This window comes from Panthera uncia, chromosome E1 (genome assembly GCF_023721935.1).
Source record: "Panthera uncia isolate 11264 chromosome E1, Puncia_PCG_1.0, whole genome shotgun sequence".
Classification (NCBI taxonomy): domain Eukaryota; kingdom Metazoa; phylum Chordata; class Mammalia; order Carnivora; family Felidae; genus Panthera; species Panthera uncia.
In genome coordinates, this window is record NC_064814.1 from 15088946 (window position 1) to 15110810 (window position 21865).

The 21865-nt window shown below is 37.4% G+C and overlaps 1 protein-coding gene across 10 annotated transcripts in view; it reads right to left on the reverse strand.

Annotated features, from left to right (window-relative positions):
- The window catches only part of CDC27 (cell division cycle 27), an 803505-nt gene that overhangs the window by 44791 nt on the left and 736849 nt on the right, over positions 1–21865 (reverse strand). For 8 of the 10 annotated variants that reach the window (XM_049637573.1, XM_049637568.1, XM_049637567.1 and 5 more), the window contains exon 2: positions 9395–9470. In XM_049637573.1, the coding sequence (XP_049493530.1) occupies positions 9395–9470 (76 nt within the window). Of the gene's footprint in view, positions 1–9394; positions 15971–21865 lie in introns of those variants that run through there. The other 2 variants (XM_049637569.1, XM_049637577.1) reach the window with 2 other exon arrangements.

Consider the following 21865-nt stretch of genomic DNA (forward strand, 5'->3'; position numbering starts at 1 on the left):
ACACTCAAGATAATTTAAGACAGAAGAAAAATTCTAAATTGTGAATACCCACAGCATTTAAACCACTCAATCGACAGACTTAACACTTCTACAGCAACGACAATTTATACTGCCTTGCAGTGCAGGAGCTGAATTATTCAATCTGTCCCCTGGTCTCCATACTAGGAAGGAAATGCCCCTTCTGTCCTAGTTAATGAAATGTGGCATTTTCCCCTTTATTCACTCTCTCCCAAACTGACCATCACTTCACTTCTATCATTGCAATCTCCCAACCAATCCAGGTGAGAGTCTAGAGAGGCCAACAACAAAGGAGATAGAAAGAAAGCAGGAAAATCACAAATCTGTGCTTCTAAAAATGGGTTCAGTAATAATCTCAGTGGGTTGAGGGGTGTTCTAAGCCAGTGGTTCTAAAAGTGTGTCTGGCCCCTCTACCAGCACGGCATGACTTGGGAGCTTGTTAGAAATTCTTAGCTTCAACCGAGACCCACTGAATCAGTAATTCTGGGAGTGAGGACCGGTGGTCTTGCGTTGTAACAAACGCTTCAGGCAATTCTGATGCATGCTAAAGTTTGAGAATCACTGTTCTGAAGTACAAGATAAACTTGACACATCTTAAAAAGTTAACTTCACCCAAAGCTTGGGATAAAAAATTGTTAACTTCATTCAAAGTTTAGGATAAAAAAGTAGGTAATTTGAAAGATTACTCTTACACAGGTTTTTGGGTCATATATATGTACATGCAAGCAAAAACAGAACCCTTCTTCTCTGGTCCATCTTAACATTTTTCATGAAACTCTAGTATAAAAAAACAATATGCAATGAATGATATGGAGTAAATGATCAGGAACTTTGGCACACACGTTAATGGGGTGTACATAGTATTAATGCTTCAGAAGCAAAAAGAATGAATAGGGAGCTCTACTGTAGGGGGAGCAAACTTTTAATTTCACTGAACTGTAAGTGCTAATTCACACAAATTACAAAGTGTGATTTCTTTTTGATCTCGCGATAAAGGCCTTGATTCTGGTCACTTTATAAATTAAGTTTTTTAAAAACTCATTGATATACCAAAAAGCAATGGTTCCCCAAACCTAAACTTTTAGCCGTAACAATGCTTTATCAAATGTTTTGCTTACAAATACTTGTTTATGCATAGGTCCATTTTCACTGCTTTAAAATTCCCTAATAAGTACCAAATACTCTGTGTGTGTGCGCGCACGATTTTAGTGTGTAATGCAATTACCTTTTTGAAGCGTGATACCTTAAAATCTACAAGTTTTATGGGAATATGGATTGGAAGGCTGAGCACGCCTTAAGATTAATGGACGTGTAAGATATTGATGTAAATCTGGAACAACTTGAAGGGTTGTAAAAGACATGGAGAGACATGGGTGGTTTTTGAGGCTCTCCAGAAATAACTTGACAGTCCTAAATACAACCAGTGGGCCAGTAGTAGAGTTATAATAAAGCTAAGCTGCAGAGACTTTCAACAAATAGATTTTGTCTGGAACAATAACTCCAACCGATTGATAGTGGCTGCCTCGAGTGCTAAATTCAGAAAGATTCTAAGGCTGATCATGGCTTAGGTAGTAAGTGTGCAGAGATCAAAGCAACAGGACCTAGAAATGGTTATAGATGTCTCCATGACATCCTTTTATTTACCATCCTTTACTTAGAGCCTTAATTAAAATATGTGATTGGGAATTAGAAGGCCCATAATTTATTTTATAATCAGGAATAAAGTGAGAATTGACTCCAGTCACTCTTAACATAATATTGAGGAATCAATCATGTACTAATTAAAGTATGGTACTTCCATATGGTGAAACACTCACCATAGTCGTCCAAAAAAAAAAAAGACATATTTCCAGAACACACTATTAAGTGAAAACAACAACAACAAAAAACCCCAAACGAAGTTGTAGAATGATGCTGAAGTCCCTCTTCTTACAAACAGGCTAGGCTTCAAAAACGAAAGGTCATTTCATAGAAGTCCAAAATAGTTAGGAGAGGTTTAAGCTTGCATCTTTCAGATACATTTCCATCAAATAGGAAGGTGAATTAGTCTTTCAATGCTTTCAAGTCAGACAGACACCTCTTCTTCGTGTTGACTTACAATGTAAATGAGCAGACTTCCAAAATGGACCAGTTCTGGCAAGACTTAAAAGTTTGGTGAGGTGAGGGTTCTTGGTCTTGATAAACTCTACAATTATCATCGAGAACTGCTTACAGGTTAAAGTACTCTGCCTGCTGCCTTGTCAAGAATTCTGATATTGTTAAGTATTCGAAGGGCATAGAATCTATGAAATCATCTATGATTTGTGACACACTTCATCCTGATTATCTTTTAAGTTCGTTTATTTATTTATTTATTTATTTATTTATTTATTTAGAGAGTGCACGCACAAGAAGGGGAGGGGCAGTGAGAGAGGGAGAGAGAATCCCAAGCAGGCTCTTTGCTGTCTGCATGGAGCCTGATGTGGGGCTTGATCCCATGAACTGTGAGATCATGACCTGAGCCAAAATCAAGGGTCAGATGCCCAACTGACTGAGCCACCCAGGCACCCCTTAAGTTCTGTTTTTAAAAAATATTTTAATTTACTTTTTAAAAGTAAGCTCTACACCCAACGTGGGGCTTGAATTCAAAACCCCAAAATCAAGAGTTGCATGCCCTACTGACTGAGCCAGCCAGGCACCCCAATCATCTAAGTTCTTAAATCAAAGAAAGGCAGTACAGCACATGCATTTAGGAGTACAACACTACTAAATTTACAATACCTGAATAGTCATTGGATAGTAATGTGGGTTACACATACATGACAATGAGCCACAAGCTCAAATAATTCCATTTCATCACTAACTTTTCTACTGCGAAGGATTTCAACTGCCTGGATTCTATGCTTTTCAGATGCAGCATGATTCAGTCCATCCTTCAGAATCATTTCTTTTGTTGAATACCTCATCTACATACACAACTTCAGTATTCTAATACTATTGCCACTTTTCATTTTCTCTACATTTGTTTACATCCTAAATTGCAGTATTAACTGGTTTTGTCTTTATTGTATATGATAGGATTAAAATGTTTTAAAATACTTTGAAACTGTGCTTAGAGTAAATATACCACAGGTAAGAGGGCTGGAGGAAATTTTGAAAAGGTTCCTTAGTGTTTGAAGGTGGAAAGTGGTCATACATAAGGAGAAAGCAGATCATGCAGGGCTCTGAAAGCGATCTAAAGATTTAGGGATAAATCCTCATAGCAACCAGACATCTCTGAAGCATTTTAAGAAGGAAAGTAAAGAGAATGGGTTGATTTGGGAAGGGGAAAGGGAAGAGGCAGGGAAGAGTAGATATGGGAAAAGTAGTTAGTTTTTAGTAAGAGATAGCAATGTCTTAGATTAGCGTGGGAACATTATGAGTCCAGGCTTACACGCATTGAGTTTGATGTCTGTGATGTTTGTGTGAAACGGCTAAGTTAATGCAATGAAACATTTGAGTCTCGAATAAAAAAAAGTTTGTTCGAAGACCTGAGTCTTAATCACTAACACATTATAAAAATGAAAACTATGACAATAAAAAAGCATCATCCTTTTTACTGGCAAGCATTTAACTTTGACAGTAAAAGGTTAGGCCGATGGACCAGACACCCTTTTGATACCCTCCCCTCCTCGCTCCACCCCCATATAACAAACTGACTGAAATTTTTAGGAACCAGATATATTTATTAAATTTTCCAATAATGGCCTACAAGTGAAACACTATGCCATATCATTAGTAGTACTCTGGACATTTCCCCTCAATGATGCCCTTAATATAACGTGATAAACAATTTTTTCTAAAAAAAATGTTGCCATTTTTAGTCACATATTTCTGTGAGTCTAGGCTCTCGGTATCCTGGCTAAGACAGAGAAGAGAAACAGATGCTGAACCTTTTACTCTGGTTCACTTCTCTTCAACTGAGCCCAATTTACTGAAACTGATATACCCAGTACAATGTCTACATCTGGGCCCATTAATCGTTAAGACAGGTAGAAAACTGGTGAACAATTTTACAGTAACTTAAATATGTTCATATTGAAAAATAAACATTTTGTAGCGTGGGATGCAAAATCTACGTCAAGATAGAACACTAGATTTCAAGCAATTGGGAGCTTTGCCCTAGGACCCTCAGAATAACTTAGGGAATACATGTTGACACAATGTCTTCAGCTACTTCTTCTTCCTTGCTTTTCACCAGTTACAACTGCCACTCCCATGCAGTCTCACAGATAGCAATTCTTCATCTTTCCCCAGAGGTCCTGGGGAAAGTATATAATATAATGTACACAAAATATAATGTACACAGAACTTACAACCGGTTAATTTTCTGAACATAAATAAATCACCTCTAAGGACCTGCCATATTTATTGTATTAATGTATTCTTTGTCCATATAATCTAAGACTGTTTCTATTTGTTCCTAACCACCCATTTCTATTCATTCTCAACAGCTAAATACATTTAATAGCAATTAAAAACCTTAGATATTGCAGTACTACATGCTATCTATTAGGGCAAAGGGGAAAGCTGAATCTATATTGTGTGTTAATTAGCAATGGAGAAAACCTTTGATCAAGGAGATCAGGTATGGCAGTGGGAAGGAAAAGTAGGTGAAGGGGTATGGAGGGAGGTGATACGATTAGGAGTTTTTCCAAACAGCAAGGCTCGATTCACTATGCATTGTGAAATCAATTCGGTGAATTTCAACCTGCATTAAAACAACAATAATAACAAACACACAAAAAAAAAATAAAAAAAAAAGGGAGGAGAAAAAAAAAAAAAAAAAAAAAAAAAAATCTGAAAAGCCACCGTAATAGAATATGCTAGGGGAGAGGAACTTGTAAAGGACTTCCTACGTGCCAAAACCACAGATTATTATAGTTAGTGCTGAAAACTATCCTGTTAAGTAGGTATCTCTCTTCCCAAGTTAAAGATGAGGAAAATTAGGCTCAGAGTAACTTCTTACCGAAGATCAAATGGCTAATGAACATCGGAGCTGACATTCTACACCACCTGGCTTATAGCACAGTCTTAGGTGGTCAAACTATGGAATTCTTAGGAGAAAGACAAATGGGTGACAAAGAACTAGTGAAATTGAGAAATTACTTCAAGAATTTGGCTTTCAGAGGGTCCTATCCATCTACTTCGTTAGCCTCATGCACTATAGGGTGTCCTTCTCTAAAACACAGGAGCTACGGCTAGTGGCATTAGGACGCCACTGAGCAAAAGGGCACCAGGTTACATGTAACATACCAATTCTCATCAACTATTACTGTCAGCCAGCAACACTGTGTTAATAAGAATTATGAGGCTGGTTCAACAGGAACAAGTAGTATGATGGATTAGTAATGTCTATCATGGGTCAGACTGGCCTGTATTTGCTGCTACCCTTGGTAAAGTGGAATCAGATCTACCACTTACTGCCTGTGAACACTGCTTTCCGTTTCTTCATTTCTAAAATGGCAATAGTAATGTCTATTTTATAGGATTATTGAAAACTAAATAAGAAATTAAGTATTACAGTACCTAGTACATAATAAGAAATTAATAAATGTTCTTTAGAAGTTACTGTTGTCATTGGTATTGAACTAGGATAGTATCTGCTCCCATAAAATTTTCCCTCATAGAAATTAGAGTTCAACAGAGTGGTTAGGTTCAACAGTTAACCCTTGAACAATGAGGGGGTCAGAGGCACCTACCCTGCAGAGTCAAAAATCTGCCAGTAATTTTTGACTTCCCCAAAACTTAACTACTAAAAGCCTACTGTTGGGGTGCCTGGGTGGCTCACCTGGTTAAGCATCACTCTTGATTTTGCCTCAGGTCATGATCTCTGTGGTTCCTGAGTTCAAGTCCCAAGTTGGGCTCTGAGCTGTCAGCATGGAGCCTACTTGGGATTCTCTCTCTCTCCCCACCCCTCTTTTTGCCCCTCCCCTGCTCATGTTCTCTTTCTCTCTCTCAAAATGCTATTAAGAAAATCCTAAGAGGGGCGCCTGGGTAGCTCAGTTGGTTAAGCGTCCGACTTCAGCTCAGGTCATGATCTCACAGTTTGAGTTTGAGCCCTGCATTGGGCTCTGTGCTGACAGCCTGGAGCCTGGAGCTTGCACCGAATTCCCTATCTTCCTCTCTCTCTGCCCCTCCCCCGTTTTCTCTCTCTCAAAAATAAACAAACATTAAAATAATTAAAAAAAAAAGGGGAAAATCATAAGGAAGAGAAAATACATTTATGGTACTATATTGTATTAAAAATCTGCATTCGAATAGACTCACATGGTTCCAATCTGCGTTGTTCAAGGGTCAACTGTATGTTGAGAGAAACTAACACTGAACAACTTTCCAAGTGTCAAGCACTGTATCAAACACAGAAAGTGGATTAAACAGCTTTATCCAGATTCATCTGGAACCCTGCCCCAATTCTATGGGAAAACCTACTTGTTTGAATTTGAAACCACTAACTCACAATCTTTTAGAGCCTAACTATAATAAACTAGAAACTGCCAATCCTTTAATAAGCAAATACAAAAAAGAAAGTATAAGACAGCAAAACATGAGGGTTGCGTAGGTATCAATGAAAATATATGTCAGTAGGTTTTGCATGATACACCTTGCTTTTAAAATATCGAGTAGAGTAGGGCAATCTATTGCATTATTTTCTTTCTAAGCCTCTCTCACCTTCTAAATCCTTTCACTGGGACCTCAGACTCCTGTTCCACACACAGATCCTCCCCACTTTCTTTACTGAATTTCCAGTCTCTCTTGAAGGACCTGACAGCACTCTCAAAGTGATGCTATTTCCCTCATATCCCACTTACATCAGAATCAAGGTAAGGTTTCCTCTTTGCTTCGTAAAACCATTTCCAAGCATTACTCTTTGCCTGTTTGTGAAACTCCCTGCTCCTGAGTTCATACCTTCTCCTCATAACTCTCAGCTACTAAATGCAGGACATTCTGCTTCATTAATGGAAAAATTCTGCACCTGATTCATGGTCTTCCGCTCCCATGTTATTCCCCCACATCTCCCAATTCAACCTCATCTAGATTTCTGGCACTTCTCTGAATCTTATTCACCAATATTCTTCTGTGTTAACTTTCCTATAGTTTACATTTCCTGGTCCGTATCTTGTCTGTATTTTTAATGTTCTTATCCCTTGTCCTTTCTGGTGACACATGTCTGGCAAATCCCTAAGATCTACTTTCTTATGCTTGCAGTTAGGTTACTAAGCACTTGCTACTAGAGTAAAATCATACAACTGATCAGAAAGGTTCCACTAGCAATTCAGACACAAACATACAAAATACGCAAAAATAAAGCTCATCTACAACCACAAAAAAAATGGAAACTCTTGGCAAGTAATCCAATGGGAACATACACAGAAAGTACAAAAACGGATTAAGCAAACAAACACCTGAGTAAAAAGAAGGCAGCACTACTTCTTGTTGGGAAGGCTATCTATAGTAATTTAGAGAATTATATGTTTGCAGGTCAGCATTGATCAAAATCTTTGTGAAATTTCAAAGCAATAATAAAACAGACATAGAAAAATAAAGGATAAAAAAGGGGAAAGACTTCTAATGCATGAATTGGAAAGAAAAAAATGATGGGCGATAGGCCTTATGAAATATTAAAATATAAAGTGTTAAAAATGGTATGGGGGTGCCTGGGTGGCTCTGTGGATTGAGTGACAGGCTCTTGATTTTGGCTCAGGTCATGATCCCAGGATAGTAGGATCAAGCCCCATGTCGGGCTCCATGCTAAGTGTGGAGCCTACTTGAGATTCTCTCTCTCTACCTCCCTCCCCCCCTCCCCGATTTGCACTCTCTCTCTTAAAAAAAAAAAAAAAAGGCATGATATTGGATTAAAAACAGAAAATTAACTAATGGAAGAGAGGAGAAATTCTGGAGACAGAACAAAGCGTTTTTTTTTTTTTTTTTTAAGTTTATTTATTTATTTTGAGAGACAGAGCAAGCATGAGCAAGGAAGGGGCAGAGAGAGAGGGAGACAGAGAATCCCAAGCAGGCTCCATGCTGTTGTGGAGCCTGACACAGTGCACGACCCCACAAACTGAGAGATCAAGACCTGAGCCAAAACCAAGAGACTGATGCTTAACTGACTGAGCCACCCAGGCACCCCAGAACAAAACATTTTTTTAAAAATTTAATATAAAACCAAGTAAAACACCATGCAGGAGGGAAAAAAGCATTGTTTAATATACATATTGAATAAATTAAGTAATAATACCATGATAAATTCTTTAAATTTTTTTAACCATCAATAACCACATATTAATTGTAGTTGTAGAAAGATGACTTTTCCACCTACTGAAGCAATAGAAGAAAGTATAAATGATAAAGCAGATGAGGTCAACTACATAAAAATTTTAAATATACCAATAGAATTAAGATTAAAAAGCAACAATCTGGGTCAAATAGACAATAAAGATATACCTCATAGAACTAGGAATAAATTTAAAACAAACACTTGAGAAAATACCCAGAATCCCTTGTAGTTATAAAAATGCAAGACAAAATATTTCATAATTCTCAAGTAAGCAAAAATACATTAAATTGATCAAATCTAATACTGAAAGATTATGAAGGAAGTCTTATGGTGTTGGTCACACCCCAGATTATTTTACCCTTCTCTCTGCTGGGTTATCAACTGGGGAAAAAGTAATTTGTTGTAGAACTGATCACAGTTTGACTTGTAAGTTCCATTCTAGAATATATAGCCCCACAAAATGACATATAAAAGAAAAAAAAAGCTGTACCTAATTATCTGTATTAGCATCTTAGAAAGAGAATTACAAGAATTAATGACAGAAACAAAGCATACATTACCAGCACATGTTTACCGAACATTTATTACCATGCCAGAAGGCTGTGCCAAGTGCTTTAAATACATTATCTCATTTCACTCTTCAGCGTTCGCAAGCGATTATCGTTAACTTTATTTTATAGATGAGAACTCTGAAATACTCAGACACTGAGTGACTGTCCAAGGTCTACAACTGCATATTTAAGTGACAGGGTGAGGGTTTATACCAAAGCTATAGACTAAATTCATGCTCTTAGCTATAGAATATAGACTCTTTTAACAGAAAACCTAGACAAAAACATCTAGAGATTGGAAAATGATTAAGTAAACCATAGTGTAAAACCTGAAACAACTCTACAGTTATTAAAAGTAGCACATAAGGGAGAAAACAGATACAAGGAAAAGTTTTTATGAACTAGTACCAATCATAAAGAAACAACAAAAGCAATCCCCAGAGTCTTGTTATATTGAAGTCATAGGAAAGGACAGAATTCCATTTATTTTATTCCTTTATTGTTTTATAGAAATGAACAGATTACAAACCTTCTGCATACAGTCGTTCTGCAAGAAAAACTGCATCTCGGTAAGCATAGTGGTTTAGTGCTTGCCATATAGCAGCCTGAAAGTAGAGGGAAAAGAACATAAGTACACAAATATACAGTTTCAAAGTAACGCCTAGCGGAGCCTGACATAGTGTAATCAAATCAGTGACACTAATTTAAGTAATAAAACAAAACCTCAATGTCCATAGTGCAAACTCCATGGCATGTTACACAAGGCTCTTCACAGTATGGCTCCTAACATACCTGAATTTACTCACTCAATTCTCCATGGACATTTAGGCCTCTGTGCCTTTTTGTACTTCCTCTTCCCCCACAGAGGAATGGAGGCTCCCTCACATACCTCCTTTTACAAATTGCTCATCTCTACAGACCCAGCTTAATTAACACCTACTTCATGAAGGTTTCCTGGCTGATTCCTAACCTTTTTTTTTTTTTTTTGGTAAACATATCTCTTCTAGTGGCGCACTCATATTTTGTTACAGTTATGTGTTTATGGGTCTGCCCACCCCACCAAACTACACTGCTCCAAACTAACAACGGTGGTTTAAACAATTTTTCACGATATGCATGAAATGTCATCCTCCACAAAAACTTCCCCACCTATTTTTAAAAATTTTTATTAAAAATTAAAATAAATAAATAGTCTTAAAATTTTAGTGATTGTCCTAGGGTTTACAATACACATTTTTAAATGATCTGAATTTAAATGCAAATAACGTTATACAGAGCCACATGTAGTATCAAATCCTTGTAAAAGTACATAATCAATTCTTCTCTTCCACCCCCTGTGCTAGGTTTGCCATATATTTCAGTTTTCTATATAAAAGCAAAATACTTGAATACAAATTTTGTTTTAAAAAGTGGTTACTTCTTACAACAATAAAAAAATGAGAAAAATGTAAAAAAAATTAAAAAAAAAATTTTATTTGAGTGTGCGTACTAATGAGTTGGAGAGGGGGACATGGGGTGGGAGGGAGACAGAAAGAGAATCCCAAGCAGCCTCCATGCTCTGACCCAGATCATGAGATCATGACCTGAAGTGAAATCAAGAGTCAGCCACTTAACTGACAGAGCCATCCAGATGCCTCTCCACCTATGACCTTTAAAGCAACCCTATTCTCACCCACCCAAGGAAGCATATTGGGAGACAAATGAGCAAACTATAATAGCACTAATCTTTAATCTAGGTGAATATATTTTTCTTTTTCTAAAGTTATAAAACATAGCTATAAAGTATATAACAGCTAGAATGACATTTTAATTAATAATAAATGAAAACATTTAGACCCATGTACTCACTATCCAGCTCAAGAAATAGATATTACCAATATATTTCAAGCCCTCTCCCACAGGTGCTCATCAGTCACATAACCTCTCTGAAACCACCACTCTGAATTTTGTTAATCTTCAGGTTTTCTTTACAATTTTTATACATTTGTATGTATGTATCATCCTTAAGCAATGCAACACTTTTCCCTGTTTCTGAATTTTTAAATAAATACAATCATGTTGTACATATTATGCTATAATTTGCTTTGAAATCCAATATTTAAAAAATTCATTCTCAATCTGTGTAGCTAGAATTCATTCATTTTGATTGCAGAATAAATAATATTTCCATTGTAAAAATACATCAAAATGCATTTTATCTATTTACAGTATATGAACATTTGGGCTATTTCGTTTTTTTCCAGTTATAATAATGCTGCAAAGAACATTCTTATATTTATCTCTTAGGGTACCTATTTAAGAATCTCTCCAAATTGGAATATATACTTAAGAATGAAATTATGGGGTTGTTGAGTTCATGTTCATACACAGGTTCATCTTTACTAGGTAATACAAATCATTTTCAAAGTGTGGGCTTAATTTACACTCCTACCAAAAACATATGACTACTCATTATTCCACATCTTTGTCTACACTATGTACTATCAAAAAAATCTTTGTTTATTGACTGATTGATTGTAATCTCTATCCCTCTCTCTATGTGGGGCTTGAACTCATGACCTTGACATCGAGTTGCAGGCTCTAATGATAGCCAGCCAGGTGCCCCCCAATTTCTTATTTTTACCAGTCTGACAGATGTAAAATGCTTATCTAGTGCCTTTAATTTGCATTTCTCTGAATATTAAAATGAGTTCAATAGTAATTTATTTCACGTTTATTGGTCTTCTGGCAAATGCCAATTCATGTGTCATTCATTTTTCTGTTAGATGATTTACCTTTTCTTACTATTTTATCCAGAATTTTTGAGAGCATTAAACCAGAGAGGTTTTTTTTGTTGTTGAAGTTTTAGTGTATCATATAACACTAATTTTAAGTCTGTTATATAAATTGTGTATCTGTAAATTATGTGTTTACATATATTTATGTTTTGCCTAGCATTTTTAGGAGCACAACACCATAGGAGTTTCTTTTAATCTTTCTGGGTTTCTTTTTAACTTCTGGTCTATCACAAGATATAAAAGTCACCAATTGATTAAAAAAATCATCAACTCACAAATTGAGGTATCTTACAAGTGATCATGATACAACAGTGTTTATTTTTAGCCATGTATACAGCTCATAATTTGTTGAACAGTTTAATAGTTACAATAAAACCAGCACAGTGGGATGACCTCATGAAACCACTAGCTAACACTGTAACAGTAAAGCTAGATTACATTGTAACAAGTGATTAATATGCCTTGGCTATAGTACAATCTCAAATATTTGAATGAAAAAGCAAATGTTTACTAACATTTCTATGAGTATTATTAATTATAATTTTTTATATTCAAAGTCCTAGTAGTAGTTGATGACTTACTTAGCCCAAGGGTGTAGTTTTCTATTTTCTCATGGGGTCTCTGGAGCCTCTTGTTTAAGCTTACTTTCTATACAGTCTAAATTTTTTAAAGTCTCAGGACTGTCTAATCTGACCATTTCCATCTAGGCACAAGGGAAAGGAAAAAGGTGGGAATTTAAATTTAGTTCAAATTTAAATTTAATTTAAATTAATAATCTAAACTATCACAGGCAGCATTTTTTCCCTCTAACGTTACCGTTCTTAATCCAGTCATTTCCTACCACTTTGAGAACTATCTAAAACTGCTATTCAAAGTGTGGTCCTTGGAGCAACAACACTAATATCTTCTGGAAGTTTTCTGGAAGTGTGGAATCTCAGACCCAATCCTAAACCTACTAAATCAGAATCAGCATTTTTAACAAGATCCCCGGGTGATTTATATGCGTATTAAAGTTTGAAAAGGACTGATCTAAAAAAGATTTATTCTAATTAAAAATATCCCTGCTCAGCAGATTCCCCAAAGCCAAAAAGGCTGTCTCATCTGTTAATTCAAGATGTTATGAATAAAATACTTTCTAATCCTTCAGGCCATGGCCCTTAGCTTTAAAAGAAAGGCTTGAGTTACTCAAGTTCCAAAGCCTCTTGTTTGTAGGTCTTCATGTTCCTTCTTGGGCAAGTAACAATGTCTCAAGTCTCTTGTTTTAAAACATAAGAGTCCATAATGGTTAATATGTACATAATGTTACATAAAGTACATAATGGCTCCTAGTACATACCTAATAATCACTCAAATTTTAGCCATGCCATCAACATTATCATCGTGTCTTCCTCCCTAATCAAAGCTTTCTAATGTGTTTTTAAAAGTTTATTTATTTAAGCAATCTGTATACCCAACTTGGGTCTTCAAACCGATGACCCCAAGATCAAGAGCCGCATGCTCTACCGACTGAGCCAGCCAGGCACCCCTGTGCTTTTGATTTTTTTTTTAATCAAACAATTGAGAAGGTGAACCTTCCAACAAAAATAGGTGGCACTGGCAAGGAGTGAATATAAGAGCAGGTTTTAAACATGCTACAGGCTCTCTGCTATCTGGCCTACATCTCCTCTGTACTATGACACAGAAAAGACATACGTAAAAGGTAATGTGACAAACTACGAGTGTTTTCCTCAGAGAACTTCAACATTTGCACGGTGGAAGAACTCAAAAAAACGTCGTTCAGAAAACAACAGGCTAAAGGGTGTTCAAATCTAATTTGATTCAATTATTTCTTGACTGTTTAATATAACCTCCAGCTTCAATCCATGGCCGATGAAACCTAACTCTAACCCTCTGACACTTTCTAATCAAGATATCCAAGTCACTTCTCTGACCTTCAGTTTTAATCATCTGTAAAATAAGTACAAAAAACACTACCTTTGAGATAAATCTAGCACAGTACTTGGCTGAATTCTAAACCTCCATAAGAACTTATCTGTCCCTCTGGTGTTCTACCAGACCATCCCATGACCTAGGGTTCTGGAACCGTGCATATAGGTATATGCCAAAATGATACTCATTTAAATTAGGCAACTGCAATGGTGATGAAAGGAAGAAACTCAATGAAACATTTACTTTCTAAGGCAGACCTGTCCCCCCCCCCCTTTTTAAGTTTATTTTGAGAGAGTGTGTGTGCAAGAGGAGGGGCAGAAAGAGGGAAAGAGAGAATCTCAAGCAGGCTCCACACCCACCATGCATGGAGCTGATGTGTGGGGCTTGATTCCATGACCATGAGATCATGATCTGAGCCGACACCAAGAGTTGGACACTCAACCGACTGAGCCACCTAGGAGCCCCCCACCATTACTTTTAATAGTGTCTTATTTGTCTTCCCTGAATTCTTTCCCACCCTGTGATCCATTTTCTCTCTGTGAGCTTTTCACAAATCAGATCTGATCATATTATCCTCTCACTTAAGATCTTTCTCTGGCTTCTCATTGTCCTTAATGACAAAAATCCAAACCACCAAACCAGGGAGGATGGTATAGTCCGTGCTTACCTCTCCAATTCCTCTTGTATCATGCTTTCTTACACTGTGTTCGGACAATGGCTTTCTTTCAACTCCTCAAACCTACCATGTTACCTTCCTGCCACAGGCCCTTTAAACATATACATAGTTCACTTTACCTGGTACCTTCCTCCAAACTATGCATATTCGAGTCATTCTTTGGACTTCTTTCTCAAGGAACACTTTTTTGGGGGAGCTCTGATGAGGTCAGGCATTCCTATTACACACTCTTATAGCACTAAGTACCTTTCCTTTGTAATACTTCTCACTGCTGTAATTTTACATAAATAAGTAATGTCTTCCTCACTATAAACTGCAGAAAGGTAGAGACTACTTCTGGTTTTGCTCATTATTAGATTCCCAGCATCTATTATGTACTTTTTAAGCAAGGACTTAACTAATGGATGTTGAATGAATAAACAACTGATCTTTGATTTCTGCCAGTCCTCCTACTGGTAGTATCTTATGTTAGTCTTAGCTTTAAGTTTCTCTGTATTCATATACAGTTGACCCTTGAACAGCATGGGTTTGAACTGCATGGGTCCACTTACATGTGGATTTTTTTCAATAAATACAATATACTACTAAAAATGTATCTTCTCTTCCTTATGATTTTCTTGGTAACATTTTCTTTTCTCTAGCTCACTGTATTATAAGAACACGTATATAATACGTATACAAAATATGTGTTAATCAACTGTTTATGTTATTGGCAAGGCTTCTAGGCAACAGTAGGCTGAGAGTAGCTAAGTTTTTGAGGAGTCAAAAGTTATGTTCGGATTTTTCCACTACATAGGGGTCAGTGCCCCTAACTCCTGCCTTGTTCAAGGGTCAACTGTAAGTCCAATAGGTAAGAATTTCTGGAAATCTCTACTGAAAGAAACTCTGTGGCACACAATTATTATTTTGTGATACAAATAATTACCACCTAATTACTCTTTTACAAAATATGGAGATTTCCTAAGAACCAACTTGTTTAATTTTGTTGTAAATGAAAGAACATGGGGAGTAGAAACGATATACTCAGTATTAATTTTGGAGGCATGTGTTCAAATTTGTGTGCCAGCACTTCCAAGAGTGTGACTTGGAAGCCTCAATCTCCTCATCTGGAAAACAGAGCTCTATTTCTTAGATTGTGTGGATTAAATGACATGATACATATACAGTGCTCCTAGTATACGGACTAGCACATAGTAGACACTAAAAACCTCCTCTTTTCCTGTCTTCCAATATAAACAAACTCAATAAAGACACAGTTTCCATTATTATAACATCTCCCAACATATCTGCCACAATTGCTTATTTTGTTAATATATAAGCCACAAAAGACCCAAATGATTCACCAGCTAACTCAGTACTACTGATCACCAGGAAAATTTGACACACATATGGCCATATACTATGGCCATAAATTCCTGGAACTTTGCTTTTTTTTCCTGTCTTTTCAATATTAAATGAACAAGAGAAAAAGTATCATAATCAAGGATTCTATCCATTTCTGATATAAAATCAAGCTTTGCTCAGAAGAAGATAATTTTTTATTACCAATTCTTTTTAAAAAAATTTTTTAATGTTTATTTTGAGAGAGTGCGCCGGCGAGCAAGCTGGAGAGGGACAAAAAGAGAGGGAGACACAGAATCTGAAGACAGGCTCCCAGCTCTGAGCTAGGTGTCAGCACAGAGCCCAACACGGGGCTCGAACTCACGAACAGTGAGATCATGACCTGAGCCGAAGTTGGACGCTTAACCGACTGAGCCACCCAAGCGCCCCTGTTACCAATTAAGAGGGTGAGAAAGTGATAGTAAAGGCAGCCAACTCAAACTCTCATATACCCCGTAAAATTTGCCACTTGGAGAACCCCACATACAGCTTCTATCACCACTCTGCTCAAGCACCTCTAAGTTCCTCAGCGATGGTGTCTCTTTGGTAGGAAATGGGCTATTTTCTAAGGCACTACAGATTGGGAGCTTATGAAGAGCAGGGCTAAGATCAGCCCCCTGGCTAGTCATCCACTTTGGCCCAACTGCTGGTGTGGACCTGTCCCCAAAAGAATATCATTCAGTGCATCATCTCAGGACTTCTACAAATTAAAGCCAGATGGATGAATGCTGCTAACAGGGAGACAAACAGCAACACCACACCCATCCTCAAAAAAAAAAAAAAAAAAAAAAAAAGTTTAAAAGAGAATTCCTACCGATTAAATTAATGGGTTAGTCCTAGGTTGCATTAATTTAAAAGCGGAATCAACAGCACAAAATGGCAAAATTTTTTCCTTGCTTGTTCTTAAACATGTAATATTTTTAAAAATATAAACAAACCTCTGTAACTGTACAACTAATTCAGACCTAAATGTGACCATATAAATTATTTTGTTTTATTCTTGTTTTTGTCAAAAAAGAAGATAGCTGCCTTTTTTTTTTTTTGAACCATAAAAGAAATGGATAATAAAAGCTTCAGACAATATAAGGAGGTATAAGGGGGGAAAAAAATCACTGTGGAATTTTCCTGTTACACATTAAAATCTTATTTTTAGAACTTTAATTTAGTTTAGGTCTGTATCAGTGGTTTCCCATCTGGGTGATTTTTGCCCCTCAAGGGATATTTAGCAATTCTTAGTGGGGGGCATTTTTGATTGTCACAAATGGAGGGGGCACCTAGTGGGTGGAGGCCAGGGATGCTGCAGAACACTCTACAATACATAGGACAGGGTCCCCCACAACAAAGAATTAGTTTGCCCCAAACATCAATAGTACCAAGAATGAGAAACTCAGGTGTATGTTACCATGTAACTCGATTATTTTACTGGCCCATATGTCTCCCTAACTCTCGTCTTGTCCCTCCTTGCCAACAGCACCAGATTAATCTTCCCAAAGTAGTGCTTTCATTACAAGTCTTCTGTTCAAAAACGTATAATGGCTATGTATTACCAATGCCTTAAACCCCTCAACCTGGATGTTAAGTCCCCTATAATCTGATTCTACCTGGCTAGCAAAACCTTATCTCTTCCTGCTCTCAATTCCCATTCCAACCAAAACTATAATATTTTATGGTTCTTTTGTTCCTAAACACCATTCTCAATTTTAGGCTTTTGCTCGTGCTATTCCATGCTAAAACCATTTTTTCCCTTCTTTTTTACCAATCCAAACACTTCCCATCTTCTAAAGCTTTAAGTTCCACTCCATCAAGAAACACCATTTTTCCAGTCTACAAGGATCTGTTTACTGAATTTCTTTATTATTATCTGTGCAATCAAATACATACTGACTTGTAACATTATCCAATTGTTCCTGTTAAACATTCTTAGCTTCCCAACAAGACTAGATCCCTCAAAAGATTAGAGGTTTTTTTCTCCATATTTCTACTGGTTGGCTTCACAAATATCTCCAACTCATTTTGTTCAAAACAGATTGTCAGGGCACCTGGGTGGCTCAATTGGTTAAGTGTCGGACTCTTGACTTCCGCTCAGGTCATGATCTCACAGTTCATGAGATCAAACTCCGAGTCAGGTTCCTCACTGATGGCACGGAACCTGCTTGGGATTCTCTCTCCCTCTCCCTCTGCCCCTCCCCTGCTCTCTCTCTCTCTCGCTCTCAAAATCAATGCTCTTAAAAAAAACAAAAACAGGTTAATTATCCTCCTTCAGATTTGTCCCCCTCTCACAGGATTCTTCATTTATTAAATGGCACCACCAAAATGAAATCCAGGCAGCAGTCTTGATCCCCACCCTCTCCCATTCAATCAGTCTCCATGTCTCATTGGTTCTACCTCCAAAACATCTCTTGAATTTATCAATCTCTTTCCTACTCCACTACTACCACTTTGGTCTAGGTTACTTTCATCCTAAGCCTACTTTTTTAAGTTTTTATTTATTTTGAGAGAGAGAGAGAATCCCAAGCAGGCTCTGTTCTATCAGCGCAAAGCCCCATGTAGGGCTCCATCTCACAAACCATGCGATCACGACATGAGGTGAAATCAAGAGTCAGACGCTTAACCGACTGAGCCACCCAGGCGCCCCTAAGATATTTTTATTCTTGCCTCCTTCTTCCATTACATTTCACATATAGTAGCCAAGAGATCTAACATCTACATCAAGTCAATCCTCTTCTGAAAATCCTTCAATGACTCCCCACACACTTAGAATGAAAACTGAACTCCTTATAATGGTTTTCCATTAATATGCAACTCCAGTCACATTGGCCTTCTTTCAGTCATTTCAGTGCCAAGTGCTGCTATGTCTTAGGGACTTTGCACATACTGTTTTCTCCTTCTGTTATGCTCTTCAAATTACTGTTTCCTTCTCAACCTTCAGATCCCAGCTTCAATGTTATTTGCTCAAAAAGGACCTTCCTGACACCATTTTTAGAGAAGATTTTAGGATGTCTTTCATACTCTTCTGTGCTTGGTACATAGCAGGTACATAACATTCTTTCCAATTTGATTTTTTCGTTGAGGCGGCTTAACTTTTTGCTATTTTCTAGTACCTCTTTTGGTGGTTCAATTGCAAACCTGACACCTGGGCGTAGGTCAAGTCCCTCATTAGGTCTCTCTCCTCACACCCTATTTATAGTGGCCTTATCAGTTTGTAATTACAAATTTGTGATTATTTGCCTAATGCTTTCTCTATATAAACAGCATAAACACAAAAAGGGCTATATCAGAACACTAGTCCATAAAGAAATGAAATTATTATGTATGTTTGCAGTGACCTCCTCCTCCACCCACATTCCCCAAAGCTTATTCTCCCAGTTCAGGTACGATGTAGCACTGCCTTCAAGATACTATACTGTACGTAAATATAAGGTATTTTCCCATTTGCCAAAAGGAAACTTCATAAATGTGTTTCAGCTGACTTAAGTATATGTTTTTTGAATGAAGATCAAATAGTCAAATGCCTATTGCTTTATCAATTTAGTTACACATACATATTTCTCAAATGACAAAATTTATTTAGGAATTTCATCTTTTTCTATTCTCATTGAACAGAACGATTTTATGGAAACTGTTCACATCTATCTTTGATATCAACAAAGCCATTTTTTTCATCTAACACAACTTTCCTGAATATACATTTAATTCTAAGTTATTTGAAATATGGTACCCTTTGAATCCATGCTAGATGCTATCCCAGTATACCTTATTCCAAGCCCAAAGTATTCCTTCACTAGCTGAATGATCTCTAAAACAATATCATATGTATAGTATCCACTTAGTACACTGCTTATTAAGGCGATTTTTACAAAGCTTGTTTACGACTTCACACTTCCATGAAGTTCTACCCCCAGGAAAAACTGATAAATCCATTAAAATGTCTTTGCTTTTTTTTTTAAATCCAATTCATCAGGTGAATTTTATAAATATCCAAATTGACACTGATTGAAATCATTTAGGCTGTGTGTCTTCCCCAAACAATTAAAAATAAAATAATTGACAGAATTTCTGCCTCATAGCAGGAGAGTCTTTTGTAAAGACTCAAATATAAAGTTTTTCTATGAGAGACAATTTGGAGGAGGAGCTAATATTTAGGCTGATGCAATTTATCAGACTGGCTATTCTGTGTCAAAAGTTTAAAGAAAAAAAAAAAGCAGCAAACAGTTGTTCATCTTTCCTCTCAACTTTTTCCTAAGCCTGGTAATATCATGATGCCCCAAACAACTCCCCAACTTACACTCGTTCCTTTACAAGTACATGCAATTACTTATCATAGTTTAAAAAAACAATAGTATCTATCTGTCCTATTTTCTCCTTAGTGATTCTTTCCCATGTTCAGCCCTATCCCTAATCAGTTGATCATCATCATCATCGTAGCTAAAGTTGCTTGTTTCTCCCACTGCCAGACCCCTTACTGAAGGGCTTCTTCTACTATAAATTACAACCAAAATTCTCACCTAGCCCTATCCTAAAACTTCTTACCACAGTCCCCAAATCTAATGGACAAAGGTAGTATGGGGGAAGAAAAATGGGACAAATTTGACTTTTAAGCCTCAAAAAGACCTAAGAGCATTACCACTAAGAGTACTGTAAGGAAAAAGAGGAAACTTGATGGGTACCATCTAGGAACGGGCTACATAGTCTTTTCTTCTCCATGTTTTTATACAAGTTGAAATTGTTATTAAATAGTGGCTATAGGCTAGCATTGAGAGTAGTTTATCAACTGAGAAAACTGGGGGGCCAGAGGAGGCAAATGTATCATTAATGAAGACAAAATTACATACAAAATATGAAACAGAAATTAAACAACTTGAGTGATATACTTGTTCATTTAAGGCACAGATAACTTTTGGGGCACCTGGGTGCCTCTTGCTGTCAGGGTCATCCTCCATGATAGGCGTGGAGGTTACTTAATAACAACAACAACAAAAGATACAGATAACTTCTAATTTAATGTTAGGCCTAAAAAAAAAAAAAAGAAAGAAAAAAAAAGAAAAAAAAGGGACTCTACCAGTAAGAGGAATTTGTTTGAAAAGAAACAGCTTTGGAAGCATGGATACAATTACAAACAGGTAAATTTCCTAAGACAGAATTCCACATTATATTGGTTCAAATACTAATAGTTGCTATATGTAAAAGAAGCAAACTGGGAGATCCTTGTATTTCATTCCGGGAAGAAAAATTAAAGGAAATATGGAAGCAGTGATGTATTAAAATATTTATTATTTGGTCACAGGCCTATTAAGGGTAATGTGAAGTAATTTCTAAAATTGATTTGCTTTGTAACTTCAAAAAAAAAAAAAAAAGGTCCATAACTCAATGACAGCACTTGATAGAGGTCAACTCTTCTATTCAAGTCAAAGATCCTATGGTGAGCTGAAAGTCTCCCAGACCTGGTCCATCAGTAAGGGACAAAAGATTCAGTTTCTTGAGATGGCAGGGGGAAAATGACTGGCACTGCATCACAGTTCAAATCCAATAGGGTTTCTCCCGTGCCAACAGAGCACTGTGCGTCAAAGCATACCTTGGTGTCGTAAGGACAGCGAAATGGATGTAAAAACCCTTATTTGTCTTTCATTTCCTGAACGCACTATCAACATGCACAATAAAACACTCCTGATCCCCATCACACCGGTCACGGGAAAAAAAAAACAAAACACCCAGATTTGCCGTTTCCACCCCTTCCCCTCGTATAGGTGCTTGCCCCTCAGCGCTGGGCCTCGGGAGTTCTCTTCCCAGATCATTGTCCAGTGGGAAATTCACTGAGCGAGGAAAGCAACGTGGGCTATAGGACGTCTGTTACCAAAACAGAAATTAGTATTAAAAATACCGATCTTATCGGCCCTCCGCCCTCTCACATAAAACAAAAACAAAACCGAACACCACCACCCCCACCACCCCCACCACCCCCACCCCGCCAACTTGCCCCACCATTACGAAGATCATACAAGCTCTGATCAAACGTGATTCCCAATCATCCCGGGGCAAGAGAGCACCTGGGGCGAGTTTTCGGCCCCTGGTCTCTCACCCCGGCCGGGGGGGCCAGGCCCCTGGACTGACAGGAGGGGCTGGCCCGACCGTGGCCCGGCGGTGGACAGAGGCATTATCGCCGAACCCCGCTCGCACCCGGGGTGGAAGCAAGGCAGGACCAAGGCAACGCGGGTAAGGTTGCGGGCGAGGCCTCCGAGCC